This window comes from Cervus elaphus, chromosome 8 (genome assembly GCF_910594005.1).
Source record: "Cervus elaphus chromosome 8, mCerEla1.1, whole genome shotgun sequence".
Classification (NCBI taxonomy): domain Eukaryota; kingdom Metazoa; phylum Chordata; class Mammalia; order Artiodactyla; family Cervidae; genus Cervus; species Cervus elaphus.
Genome location: NC_057822.1, coordinates 36,579,034 through 36,593,312, shown reverse-complemented (window position 1 = coordinate 36,593,312; position 14,279 = coordinate 36,579,034). Strand labels below are relative to the sequence as shown.

The window sequence follows — 14,279 nt, the reverse complement described above, 5'->3', positions numbered from 1 at the left end:
CCCGCTTAAATCAAGGAAAGCCTTACAACACTAGAGGGTAGTGAGTTTTAAACTTTTTTAACCATGAGCCACATTAAGTAATACATTTTTTAAAATCATGAATTAAAATATACTTTGGGGGGTAGAATCTCCTACATATTTTATTCTTTTTTAAATTTAATTTTTTATTTTATTTTTTACTCTTTTTAAAATTTATTTTAATTGGAGGATATTAATTATTGTGTTGGCTTCTGCTATACATCAATATGAATCAGCCATAGGTATACATATGTCCCCTCCGTCTTGAGCCTACCTCCCACCTCACTCCATCCCAGCCCTCTAGGAAGACAACTCTAATTTTGTACTATTTAATAATTCTATCATCTTCTGATGATTTGCCTTGTGAGCTGGGGTATGGTTCCATCAGGTTTCATTTCATTCATGCGTGGCATCCTAATTCCGCATAAATCCTCAGGAAGTGACTAATGTAAAGTCACTACAGTTTGGGGTGATAGTCTCTTCTAGGATGATGGACTTTCTTTATTTTTCCAATGAGTTTCTCCTTGGCCCTGCCCTAATAGGCCTTGGCTTATTGGCCCTGCTTCATTAACTTGGATATAATATAAGGCAGGAGTCCCCAGACTCTGGGATCTAATGCCTGATGATCTGAGGTGAAGCTGATGTAAAAATAATAGAAATAAAGTGCATAATAAATGCAGTGTGCCTGAATCATACCCAAACCATTCCCTTCCCACCCTGTCTGTGGAAAAATTGCCTTCCATGAAACCGGATCCTGGTGCCAAAAAGTTTGGGGACCACATCATGTTTTTCTTCAACATGATACCCTTCTTTCACAGCTGCCCACCACACATACCTTCCCAGACCCCCAGTTAATAATTTTTATTGCCATAATTTTTAATAATAATTTTATAATTTCCCCAGAGAAAACCTGCACTTACTGGAGGAAGGGCAGGGCCTTCCCAGGGAGGAGCTGGACGAACGGATCGCTCGGGAGGAGTTCAGGCGGCCTCGGGAGTCTCTGCTGAACATCTGCACAGAGTTCTACAAGCACTGCGGGCCCAGGCTGAAGATCTTGCAAAACCTGGCCGGCGAGCCTCGGGTCACGGCCTTGGAGCTGCTGGATGTGAAGTCTCACATGAGGTACCGTCCTCCTTTTCTCGCCCCTGAGTGTGCACACCGCCAGGGCAGGTGGGGGGTGGGGGCGGTGTGCAAGGTGATTGAGACGGGGCAGGATCAAAACTTGTGACTGGTTGAAATTGATTTGGTTTGGATACATGACAGATGGAGCCCTCTGGGAAAATGGATGTCAAATCCATGGAAAAGGATCTTGGTGTGGACAGGGGGAGATATTCTTAAAGTCAGAGAAGCCCAGTGGATATTTGCTTCTCAATAAGAGAATGAAAGGGATCTTGTGTCACCTGAGTTCTTATAGAAGTAACGTTCCTCCTACTCTTGACTGCCCCAATTCTAATTTTTCTTAAGAATCCAGTGTCTCCTGTCTCTTAAACTGCACAAAAAGTGCACAGCTGCTTTCTGCCCCAGAACTTGCTCTGCTCCCACAATATCTGAGGACTCAGTGATGGGCCTACAGCGAAGGAGCAGTTTTAACTCAGAAGCACACTTTGGTTCAGTCTGAGATTCCTTTTATACACATTGTGCATGGTAGCCTTCCAGTATTTCAAAAATGTCCTGGTAAAAATTCTGCACTAGTTGAGGCCAGTCACCATGTAAAAATTTGTACTCCTGGTGTATCAGAGAGAGACCCCAGAATTACATCTCTGTGCACTCATATTTCCTTCATCCTAGGGAAATGTCATTTTACTTGTTACTCAGACTATAAAGCCTGTGTCTGTATTTTCAGGTTCTTCAAAGGAACATGATTCCAGGGGATCTTCTATTTTGATTTATAACAGTTTGTAAAGGATTATAAAAATTCCTGGAAAGGAAAATTCCATGGGTAACTGAATATTCCCTTGAAGAGTTTAGTAGATCTATAAAGCTAAAGGTAGGCTTAGGTTCTAGCCTTTCAGAAATAACATTGCAATTTGGCAAAACACACCAATTTCCTGATTATCGCCTCATTTTTCTCCCTAAAATTATCCCTTGAAAAATTTAGAAAGTACTAAGTGAGGGAAAATGAGAAATGTATGAAGAACACAGGCTCTTTCTCCTTCAGACTGATTTCACACTCTCTGAGTTGGCGCACACCCAGAACTCCATAGCATCACATGTGTTCACACTCCCCACTGCGCTGTGATGGGAAGAGCTTATTTTACACTAAGAATTTCAGCTCCAACACTGGGAAAGGGGAAGAAAGTTTGGAGCGTTAAGCTCCTGTTGCCATAGTAACTCAATGCTTCAGTCAGGCCATCTCCCCTCCTTTCCTATTGATCATGGCTTGTTGTTCAGTCACTAAGTCATTTCCAACTCTTTGTGACCCCATGGATGGCAGCACCCAGTCTTCCCTGTCCTTCACTATCTCCCAGAGTTTGCTCAAACTCATGTCCATTGAGTCGGTGATGCCATCTCTCATCCTCTGTCATCCCTTGCTCCTCCTGGCTTCAATCTTTCCTAGCATCAAGGTCTTTTCCAATAAGTCAGCTCTTCTCATTAGGTGGCCAAAGTTTTGGGGTTTCAGCAACAGTCCTTCCAGTGAATAACCAGGGTTGATTTCCTTTAGGATTGACTGGTTTGATCTCCTTGCTGTCCAAGGGACTCTAAAGAGTCTTTTCCAGCACTACAATTCGAAATCATAAATTCTTTGGCACTCAGCCTTCTTTATGGTCCAACTCTCACATCCATACATGACTGCTGGAAAACCATAGCTTTGACTATATGGACCTTTGTCAGCAAAGTGATATCTCTGCTTTTTAATATGCTGTCTAGTTTTGTCATAGCTTTTCTTCCAAGGAGTAAGTGTCTTTTACTATTGTGGCTACAGTCACCATCCATAGTGATTTTGGAGCCCAAGAAAATAAAATCTGTCACTGTTTCTACTTTTTCCCCATCTATTTGCCATGAAGTGATCATGGCTAGCTGACCTAAGTTATTCCACGTCATATTTCCAGAGTCAGAGATACGCTACTATCAACAGACATTTTGTGGGAAAAGATTCCTAAAAGATAGGAGAGTAAATGAAGAAAGAGAGGAGGGAGACAAAAGCTGGAGAGTGAGGTCATAACAATGAGTGAGTAACTTGTCCTGTAACCTGATGGTCTGTATCTGGATTCCTTAAGGCATTTGGAGGAAGGGGAGATCATGAGTCAGAGAGGCCTGGAGCTCCCTCTAGAGGTCAAACCCTGTTAAAGATTAAATGAGCTTGAGAAAGGCAAACAGCTTCATGCCTGGCACAGACCTAGGGATCAATAGATACCAATGCCGATGAGAAAGATCCAAACACTATCCTAGACACTGGGGATGTAAAATAAAGCCCTTGTCTTAACAGGATCGCAGTCCAATACTGAGACACACATAAGAATGCAGACTGCTGAGTTGCAAGTACTATCTATCTCATGTGAGTGTTTAGTTTATTATTTTACCAAGTACTTGAGGCAACTTAGAAAATCATATGATGCAAAAGGACACAGTTTACAAATTAGAGAGTCAGAACGATGTGAAAACTTAGCAGCGAAATAATTTTTTTAACATGGCAAATCTATGATTTTATCATATTAGATGCTACTCATGAGCTATAAATTTGACTTTGTGCTGTCAATAGGGAGACATGACCAATCGTAAGATAATAGTGTCAATAAGATAAAAACAACTAGTTTCTTGGTAAAACACCACCTTTTTAAATATGAAGAACAAGAAGTATTTATTGTTGATGTATGGTAAAAGGAAAGAGTAGTGTGACAGACACCATCCTTAACAACATCCCACAGTAGATAAAGGACCATCTTCCTGGGACTGGATGCCTGTCAGTGCTGAGAGTTGCATAATGTCATCATGCAATTCAGCAAGAGTCAACTGTATGGAGCCAGCATAAGGTCATTCTAGGGCACCATTATTTCATGGCCTGAATCTAGAGAAATGTAAGCAAAACTTTTACTAGCAGGGAATATTTAGACTAAATGCCTTCTAATCATGCAATTTCTCATAACAAATTTTCAATAAAAATGGGCCTTCCTTGTTCTCTGGCCAGAGTTTTCTAAGTAGTGATAGTTCCACATGCTTTGACCTTATACCAATCAAAGTATATAATGAAGGCCTTCTTTTATAAATAAAGAATACATTTGGATGTATGTGTAAGTCAGAGCTCACTATATAAGTTCTAGAACTGGGGACGTATAGGTAGTACATAAATTTCAAAGAATGGATAGTATCAACCAAGGAGAGAGGGTAGATTTAAAGAAAAAAAGAAATGGGATGATATAAAAGAGGATATATTTGCAAGAAGTACTTGATTTGAATCAGAGTCAAGAGGAGTGTTGAAATGATCTGTACCCCTGCATTTGCAGAATATATGATTGATTGCAAGGCTCTCAAGAAAAACATTCTTGATTGAATAGTTTCTACCCCAAGGGAATTTATTGCCTCATTTTCTCAGACCAAAGCTGCTTAAGCAGTGGAACAGAGAACAGTAAGCTCTGCAAACGCATTTTTCCTCCCTCTCTCTCTCTCTCTCTGCTTCCTCCCCTCCCCTTCCCCCTCTCTCCAACTTTCCCTTTCTCCCCCTCCTTCTCTATCTTAGGTTCTCAAGATTATTCATGCAATAGTACAGCAAACCCTGTATTAAAGGAAATTTTTGTTTTATGCTGAAATATATTCATGTTGTAACAGCCCAGGGATGAGCATTTTGGGGGCTCCAAAATCACTGCAGATGGTGAATGCAGCCATGAAATTAAAAAACGCTTGCTCATTAGAAGAAAAGGTATTACCAACCTAGACAGCATATTAAAAAGCAGAGGTATTACTTAGCCAACAAAGATCCGTCTCCTCAAAGCTATGGTTTTTCCAGTAGTCATGTATGGATGTGAGAGTTGGACCATAAAAGAAGCTGAGTGCCAAAGAATTGATGCTTTTGAACTGTGGTGTTGGAGAAGACTCTTGAGAATCCCTTGAACTGCAAGGAGATCCAACCAGTCCATCCTAAAGGAAATTAGTCCTGAATATTCATTGGAAGGGCTGATGCTGAAGTTGAAACTTCAATACTTTGGCCACCTGATTTGAAGAACTGACTTCTTAGGAAAGACTCTGATGCTGGGAAAGATTGAAGGCAGGAAAAGGGGACAACAGAGGATGAGATGGTTGGATGGCATCACCTACTAGATGGACATGAGTTTGAGTAAACTCCGGGAGTTGGTGATGGACAGGGAAGCCTGGTGTGCTGCAGTCTATGGGGTCACAAACAATTGGACATAACTGAGGAACTAAACTGAACAGGGATGAGAGAACTTCAATAAATAATCCATTACATGACTCAAATTCAACTCTAAGCATTGTGTTCAAGTTTGGAATAGACCAGTATTTTCTCCTGCATTTCTTAAGGTTGCCTCTAAAATAATGCTTCCCAGGTGGCTCAGATGGTAAAGAATCCACCTGCCAATTCAGGAGGCCTGGGTTCAATCCCTGGGTCAGGACGACCCCCTGGAGAAGGGAATGGGAACTCTCTCCAGTATTCTTACCTGGGAAATCCCCATGGACATAGGATCCTGGTGGGCTACAGCTCATGGGGTCATGAAGAGTTGGACATGACTGAGCAAACAAAACACAAAATAACAAGGGAAAGGAAATGCATGTATACTGATCTACCCTTACCTGTCTGTGAGACAACCTGAAAAGTAAAGAATTATTTTCTGTGTGACACATCTGTGAGAAAGAGATAAACAAAAGAGTGTGAAGGCTGTTTAAGATAATTTCTTTTAAAACATTCTCACTCACACAAAATTCCCAGAAGGACAATGTGTACATTCAGTCTGGAGAAAGGATGAGTGGGAATGATAGTGTTGCCATGGATGTTTGGTTATACTGCATTCATGCTTCCAGATGAGGCCTCATAGGAAAAATTTGAGAGAATTTGGGAACCTAATATGAGGAGAGCTTTCCACAGTATGGACCTCCAAAGATGGAATGAGCTGCCTTGTGGAACAGTGATAAATCCTCCATCCCTGGCACTAGTCAAATGGATACAGTTGTGGAGCACTCCATGTTTTGAAGGCAGGGGCTTAGCTCTGATTCCTATACCAGAGTGCCTATCAGAATCACCTGGGCCATTCTTAAACTGTAGATCTTTTAAGCACCTATCCTGTCTCTCTTGGAGTATGTAAAATACTTAAAATATGTAAAATAGATGACCAGTGCAAGTTCGATGCATAAAGCAGGGCACCCAAAGCCGGTGCTCTGAGATAACCCAGAGGGATAGGATGGGGAGGGAGGTGGGAGGGGGGGTTCAGGATGAGGGGGACATATGTATACCCGTGGCTGATTCATATTGATGTGTGGCAAAAAACCATCACAGTATTGTTAAAGTAATTATCCTCCAATTAAATAAATTTTTACAAAGGAAGCTTCTTATTAACATGTTATAGTTAATATACGAATAAAAGAATGATACAGTACTACCATTGTACTACTTCTGATGAGTTAATGAATCTGTGTAGTGATCACTGATGCCCGCTGACATCATCGAGTAACAACTAGGAATCACATGCCTCCGAATGAAAGTACACATTGCCTGTGAAGGACACATACCAGGAAGTCAAGATCTAATCTGATCTAGCTCCTAGATATAACTAACAATTGAATTAAATACGGGAGAAATAGGATCAATTAAATGACACCATGGAGACTCAGTCAGGAAAATCCAGTATGTGGGGAATGCTACAGGACAGAAAGCGAATTTCTCCCACAAATAAATTACTGAATGTCTAAAAAAGAGTAGAAGAGGGGGAACTGACAAATAGGAAAGGCTTCAGAGACATATATGGGTCTAATTTTGTCCGGATTTTTTAAAATGTTTATTTACATAATATAAGAAAATGTGCTAGAATGTTCGTAGCTCAGGGAGTCAGTGTATTGGAAGGAGGGTGATTAGCGTGATGCCGTGTGAGGAAAATTCCCATGGTTGGTGGCATTCTAAGCTTATTCTTTAAACACAAAACAAAATGTTTTAGGTTGGCAGAAATCGCACACTCCCTTCTGAAGCTGGCCCCATACGACACCCAGACCATGGAGAGCCGTGGGCTTCGACGCTACATCATGGAGATGCTCCCCATCACCGACTGGAGCGCTGAGGCAGTGCGGCCGGCCCTTATCCTCATTTTAAAGAGATTGGATAGGATGTTCAACAAAATTCATAAGATGCCCACTTTGAGGTGAGGAGGCCTCCTAATCCACTGCAGGTATTGCAAGCCTCAGATTTCAAGTCTGTCAGTTTTTAAGGTGGTGAACCAATCCAGAGTTGAAGGAATGGCTCAAAAGTGTTCTGTTGGTTACATGTGCAGAGCTAATCAGGATATGAATGCATAAGTAGCTGGGTCTATATTTTTGAGGAAATAACATATTCTTCAAAAGTACATATCTATCTTAAAAATCTATTTGTTTCTTAGCTATCATGTTCCTTATCTGACACACCTAAAAAGTTCAATGTGTATCCTTCAATTCCTTTTCAAATAAGGCAGGATATGCCTTATAAATTAAACAACTAAGGACAGAAGAAAAATTAACTTGATGTTCAAAAACTGCATGTTTAACATAATATTTTAGGTATCACTTTAGAGAAATGACAAGCTTTACAATAATCAGTAAAGCACCATCTAAAGAGATCTCAGGGTTGATAACAAGTACCTAATTCAGATAGTACTAAATCAATGTTGTTATCACTTGATCTCCATTCTGGGGCCTGAAGTATTGTTTGGTAGCCTGTCTATGAGCAGTTGTCTCTGAACCCATCTACCTGGAGATCTGAACCCAATCTGGAAATCTATAGCTGCAGTGGGCAAACAAATCAATTAAGAAATGCTAATAAACCCAGTAGATTGGAAATTTGAAGTTTCGGTGAGACTATTTTCTGTCCTGTTAAACTAAGCCCAAATCAATGCAACTCTTGCCCAAGAATTTGTAGCACTTATCGCTCAATGTGCCAGAACTTTTCCAGGTTTTAGCCTGTGTTTTTCTTCATTTATGCAGTCATCTGAAACTGTTGAATTTATTAAAAAGAAATTGAAACATTTTATTCTAATAAATGTTTAACAGTTTGATACTATATTCTTTTCTACCATGATGATGGTTGCCTATACATGATTTCAAGGTTATTTTAGTAGCATAGAAATGCCTATCCTTAAAACACTCCTATTTTCTTTAATAGTCCCAGTAGAACACTTGTCTTTACTGGCAAATGACCAAAGTTTTATACATCTTACAAAGATGTATAAAAATAGCTTTTTTTTTCCCATTTATTTTTATTATTTGGAAAGATGTGTAAAAATAACTTTTCATCTAAAGATGTTAACACCTCCATAAGCACCTCACTTGTCATATAATTAAACGTGTTATGAAGAATAGCAGCTTCCTAAAAGTAGACTTTTGGATTAATATGTAGACTTAGTTAATAATAATAGGCAATTTTCTTGGGGTACAGTGTGTGAATTTGGGGTTGCCTTGGATTAAATTTCTTCAGGTGATCTGAGTTCAACAAGAGAAGTGTTGACTGAACCTGACCTGTGGGTTACTTGTGCGACAGGGATGTCAACATATCCTCATGTATGAACATTCCTGTTTTATTATTATAGTGATTTCAATCTGGTAGGCAATGTAAGCTTAGAAAGTATTTCCAGGATAATATTTGGAAATAGCATTGATCTCAGTAAAGCCCAACCTGTTTATTTAGGGGACCATAGAAATGACTCTTTGGTCCTGAGACAATTACAGACCAGATTGTCTTTTATTACAGAAAATCTCATGCTCATCTAATTGAGCTATGTATACTGCCATATTTACTACCACAGAAAGTACTCTCAAAGCATCATTTTTTAGAAGGTCAAGAAAGAACACTTTTTAAATAGACTGTTTTCCTCTAATGTCTTCTTTTTGGCAGGAGTGAAGTCATATAAGTCTAATTAGTTATAGTCTGGTATAAAAGCTTATGAAATCAACTGTAATCTGATTTAAAAAAAGAAAGCATTATAGAAACACAGCCTATAGTAGATTACTTCTGTTGTGAGGAGTGACTCCTACAGTAGGTTTCCTATAATGGTAGTCTCATACCCTTTCTCAAAGCTAAAACCCGGAAACTTGAAAGGCCACTCATCCGTCATCTCTGTTTTTTCTTCAATAGATTTTGTCTCGTTAGTCGGTGGGGCAGGAGTGCCTCAGCTGCGTGTTCCCTCTGTGGTCTGTGCTTTTGGAATATGGGTAAACGTCATCCCTTGTGAAGCGCTTTGTTGTCTCAGACACCCATCCTGTCTTAGGTGGCATCAGAATCACTGTCTCATTCGCTTGTTTCAGGCAGTCTCCAGAAGGGAGCCACACTGCTAATGGCTCCTATATTGTATTCCAGGCGACAGGTTGAGTGGGAGCCTGCCAGCAATTTGATTGAAGGGGTTTGTTTGACACTTCAGAGGCAGCCAATCATATCCTTCCTGCCTCACCTTAGGTCACTGATCAATGTCTGTGTCAATCTGGTGAGTAGCCAAGTGGCAATGTTATGAAACTTTACAAAATTTAACTCTGCTATTGACTTCTCTGAGCTGAAGACTTACAGGTCAACCTACCTACCTACATACCTACCCATGAAAACAGATGGCTCAGGTGACTCTGAAAATAGTGAGGTACATTTCAAGGTGGTGCGTGGGGAGATCCCTACACAGGTGGGGTTTTCGTGTGCTGCTTCCCACGTGCTACTTTGACAATTGACCTCTTCAAGTTGCGCTGAGAGTTGAGGGCTGCCAGTTGGAGACTGGGGTGGTGGGAGACTGTACAATTGGCTAGAAGTTGAGGTAGTTTGGGGTGGGGGAGTTTAAAGGGCAAAGAGGATTTTTTTTTTTTTAGTGCAAAATGACACTATGAGTTGGCCAGTCTAGGATTTATGTGAAAAGAAAAAACAAAACAAAACTTTTATCATTTATGTAATATCTAGAGTCTGATCTTGACAAGGTTTTGTACAATGTGGAAACCATGGTAGAGCATTTCATGAATAGAATCTGCTGCTTAGTTAGTTAAGCAATAAATCTGTAGCTGGAATGCCTAGCGCAAATAGAGCTCTTGCCATCATCATTGTTGTCAGTAATTACTCCATCAAAGAATGTTGACTGCATTCCTTTGAGTCCACAAGTAAGTATGTCCAGTCTCCTGATTAGACTAATTTTTGATTCATCTCTCATTATTTACATAGTTAGTTATAAACAGCATTCTACAAAACCTTGGCTAAATCCGGTGTGATCATTTGATCTGACTCCAGATATTACATGCCTTCAGAAGAAGGCAGCACGAACAGATTGAAAGTAACATGCCCAACCTTCAACTTATTATTATCATTGACTGAGACTCCCTTCCTACAGTTGCATGAAATTGCAATAGTCAAGGCTGGTCATGTGCTCTGTTTGTATTTCAGGTGATGGGAGTGGTAGGACCCTCCAGTGTTGCTGATGGATTACCCCTTCTTCATCTCAGCCCTTATCTCTCACCACCTCTGCCCTTCAGCACAGCTGTTGTCCGGCTTGTAGCATTGCAGATACAGGTGTGACTGCCTTACCTGTTTGTCACGCTCATTACATTGCTGGTTGAGGCACCAGATCATGGTGTTCTCTTTTATCTTTCTGCAAAGGCTGGGCAAAATCTGTGAAACAGAAGTGTAAACATCTCCAAACTTTTGCAGGTTTGGAGCTTCAGCCCTGAGCTTGATCCTAAAGTTGTGCTTCTGTAATTCTTCTTGAGATTTCAAAAATAGCAGAGTCATTGCAGTCCTGCCACAACCTCAGGAACCACTTCTATCATTTAAAACATGTGCCAAAACTTTAGGAAAATAATGGTCCACAGATAATCAGCTCACAATTGTTCATTAAAAGAGTAATATTCAAAGTCTGGTTTTAAATTATTTGCAGAAATAACTGCAATGAAAAAAATTTTCAAATGTTATTACTAGACTTTGAATATCTTACTTTTCTTTAATGATTGTGGGTTAAATATTATGGGCATTTTTTATCATTTTTCTCCCAGGTCTTTTAGTTCCTAAAATTAAAACAATCATTCCCAAGCCAAAAAAAAAAGTGTAGAATCTCAATTTCTCTGCTTATTTGTTTGTAACCTATTTTAAAGAATGGTAAATCACCAGAAAACTCTGTGACCAATGGAAAGTATACAATTGCGGCAAGTGGATAACTGACCCATTCCTTATCTGACAAACCAAGTTTGATGGTCATCATCCAGCTAATAGGTAGATTATGGAAAAGAGATTAAGCAAGTGCTGTGTTTACTATGCAGAAAGGATACAGAGACATCCCTAAAGTGATACATTTTAACAACCTGTATACAGAGATCATTGTTTCTTTCTGTATTGTCTATTGCTTTCTGGCTGGAAGAAGTTCTCATACAGGGGTCAGATGACTTTTAAGTAACTCCCAAATGGAGCAGGCAGAAAGTTCTCCTTTTCTTCTTTTTCTTTGGTCACTAAAATATTTATTGGTGGATAGACACATGGAGAAATTGAAGGGGGTAATGTGGGGTTTTTGTACCAAATGATAGGTATTAAAATTTTTCATTTGATACTCAAAATATTACTGTTTTTTAGGTATATAGCTCTCAATTATATCAAGCAAATGGTAAAGTATCAATTTGGCGTGAATCTTGTCTGCTGCACAGATGACAATTGAACTCCTAGTTTGCAGGTGCAGTCGGCAGGGAGTCCCCGTCTCCACCATGCTGTGTAAGAACAAACAGACTGAATGGGTGAGGGGGTCAATTAATCTTTTTTTCTATTATTGCTGCACAGGCTTTAAAAGAAGATTTCCCCTTAAGCCATGTGATCTCCCCATTCACCAATCAAGAGCGAAGGGAGGGGATGCTTTTAAATCTGCTCATCCCATTTGTGCTCACAGTAGGATCTGGAAGCAAAGGTCTGATTAATTTAACTAAAAGAAATTTATTATTGTTACTGTGTTTTCTTAAGTATCAGGCTGTTATATCTTCCTTTTCCCATGGAGACCATCATTAAACTCAATCTGAATCATTTAAACAGGGTTATCTTAGGATATACAGGTTTTCTTTCCATTCAATTTAGCTGCCCTTGGTCAAGACTTTCTGTGCTCCACTTCTTAGAAGACACATGCTATTTAACATCATTTCAGGATAGCAAAAATCAAGAGAGCATTGTTTCAATTATGAAAATGGGACTACCTGAAGTACAGTATGATATGAATTGACAGATAAATGGACTTGATAACCTAAGGACACTAGGTTTAGCATAAATCCTGCCATTGTCATTAAATTTCAATATGTTTTCATTACTCTTTCTTTTGGGGGGATTTTTTCTTTTAGGAAAAGTTTATCTCAAATGTAAAGGTAGTGTGTTATGAGTATTTGAACAGAAAAAAAAAAAAGAAAGAAAGGAGATTGAAATGGTAAGCAGGAGCTTTGGCTAAGCACAGGGACCCTTTGGTGCTGACCACGGAGGAGACACCCAGTACCAGGAGCACCACTTCTGTCCATAGGAGAAGCTGTACTTGGTGGGGAAGACACTCGAATTTCTAGCATGTTCTAGTTTGGAATTGGAAAGAGAGTTGAATTTTTCAGTGTCTCATGTGGAAAGTTTGCCTTGTGACTTGCTTTTATTCCCACTTCCTCCTTCCAAACTCTGCCCTCAGACAGCCCGTGGCTGGAACAGCCCGAGGTGCAGCTGCTGCTGCAGACGGTCATTAACGTGCTCCTTCCGCCGCGGGTCATCAGCACATCCAGGAGCAAGAACTTTATGTTGGAGAGCTCCCCTGCTCACTGCTCCACGCCAGGGGATGCAAGCAAAGACCTGCGCAAGGAAGGGCTGGCAGAGTCCACCAGCCAAGCAGCATACTTAGGTGGGTACCTCTTTTTCTGTCAATAAATAGAGAAATAAAAATAGAAAATAGATATAGGTATAGATAGAGATGTATACACAAACACATATATGTGTATATGTACACATTGGAAGGACTGATGTCGAAGCTGAAGCTCCAATACTTTGGCCACCTGATGTGAAGAGCTGACTCATTGGAAAAGATCCTGAGACTGGGAAAGATTGAGGGCAGGAGGAGAAGGGGGCGACAGAGGATGGGATGGTTGGATGGCGTCGCCGACTCAATGGGCATGAGTTTGAGCAGACTCCTGGAGATGGTGAAGGACAGGGAAGCCTTGTTTGCTGCAGTCCATGGGGCCGCAAAGAGTCGGACACGACTGAACAGCTGAACAACAAAATATGTATATACGTGTGTATGTATACATATTACTTACTTAGCTATGTTCCTCCTTGACTCAAAAAGTATTTTAAAAGACCTGTATCCAGAGAGTCTTTAAAGAAACCACTTCAGCAAGTACAAAGCATCAGTCTCTACTTCTGCTTTCCTGTTACCTCTCCCCACTGCCATGACTTGGTTCTGACTCATTAAATACCAGAAGCTACTCTTTGACTAGAATTATCTAAGCCAGGGAGAAAAGGCTACCCTACCCCTGCCACAGCACTGAGGCTAAGGAGCACTGGCCATAGAAAATCTCAAAAGGAGGAAGCTGAAAATATCTTGCCTGACATTTTTCGGTTCACCAAGGCAGACAGAACGGTAAAAACAGGTCCTTCGAGTTTGGAGTATGTGGGGGGTTGTGGGGCAGTGGGTAGAGGTGTTTGGACTGCATAATAAAGGATATATTTGAAAATGATATGATCGACAACGAAAATGAAAAAAGAAGCCAAGGCTGTATTTGCACAGGGCCTGCCCACGCATGGGACTTTGTTGCCAGGGGCAGGAGAATGTAGGTTTCTGATAAAATCCAGACTCTAGGACAGAGCCCTGCATGAGGTTTGGGATTGTGCAGAGGATGTTGGAGAAAGAAGCCTTAACATGGAACAGAGGGATAGGAGGAAACACTTAACAAGTAACTACCTTCAGTTCTGTCCACTTTCTGCCTTTTATCTTAATTGAACTATACTTGATTTACAATATTATGTTAGTTTCAGGTGTATAGCAAAGTGATTCAGTTCTGCATATAGAGATACCTATTTTCTTTCATATTCTTTTCCCTTACAGGTTATTATGAAATATCTAGTAGAGTTCCCTGTGTCACACAGTACTTCCTTGTAGGTTATCTATTTTATATAT

At 40.2% G+C, this 14,279-nt stretch overlaps 1 protein-coding gene across 15 annotated transcripts in view; it reads left to right on the top strand.

Moving 5' to 3' along the window:
• The window catches only part of UNC80 (unc-80 homolog, NALCN channel complex subunit), a 223,463-nt gene that overhangs the window by 183,693 nt on the left and 25,491 nt on the right, over positions 1–14,279 (top strand). For 14 of the 15 annotated variants that reach the window (XM_043910184.1, XM_043910183.1, XM_043910182.1 and 11 more), the window contains 6 exons: positions 922–1,140; positions 7,116–7,316; positions 9,500–9,623; positions 10,553–10,678; positions 11,930–12,053; positions 12,801–13,007. In XM_043910184.1, coding sequence (XP_043766119.1) covers positions 922–1,140; positions 7,116–7,316; positions 9,500–9,623; positions 10,553–10,678; positions 11,930–12,053; positions 12,801–13,007 — 1,001 coding nt within the window. The remainder of the gene's footprint in view (positions 1–921; positions 1,141–7,115; positions 7,317–9,499; positions 9,624–10,552; positions 10,679–11,929; positions 12,054–12,800; positions 13,008–14,279) is intronic. The other variant, XM_043910192.1, reaches the window with a different exon arrangement.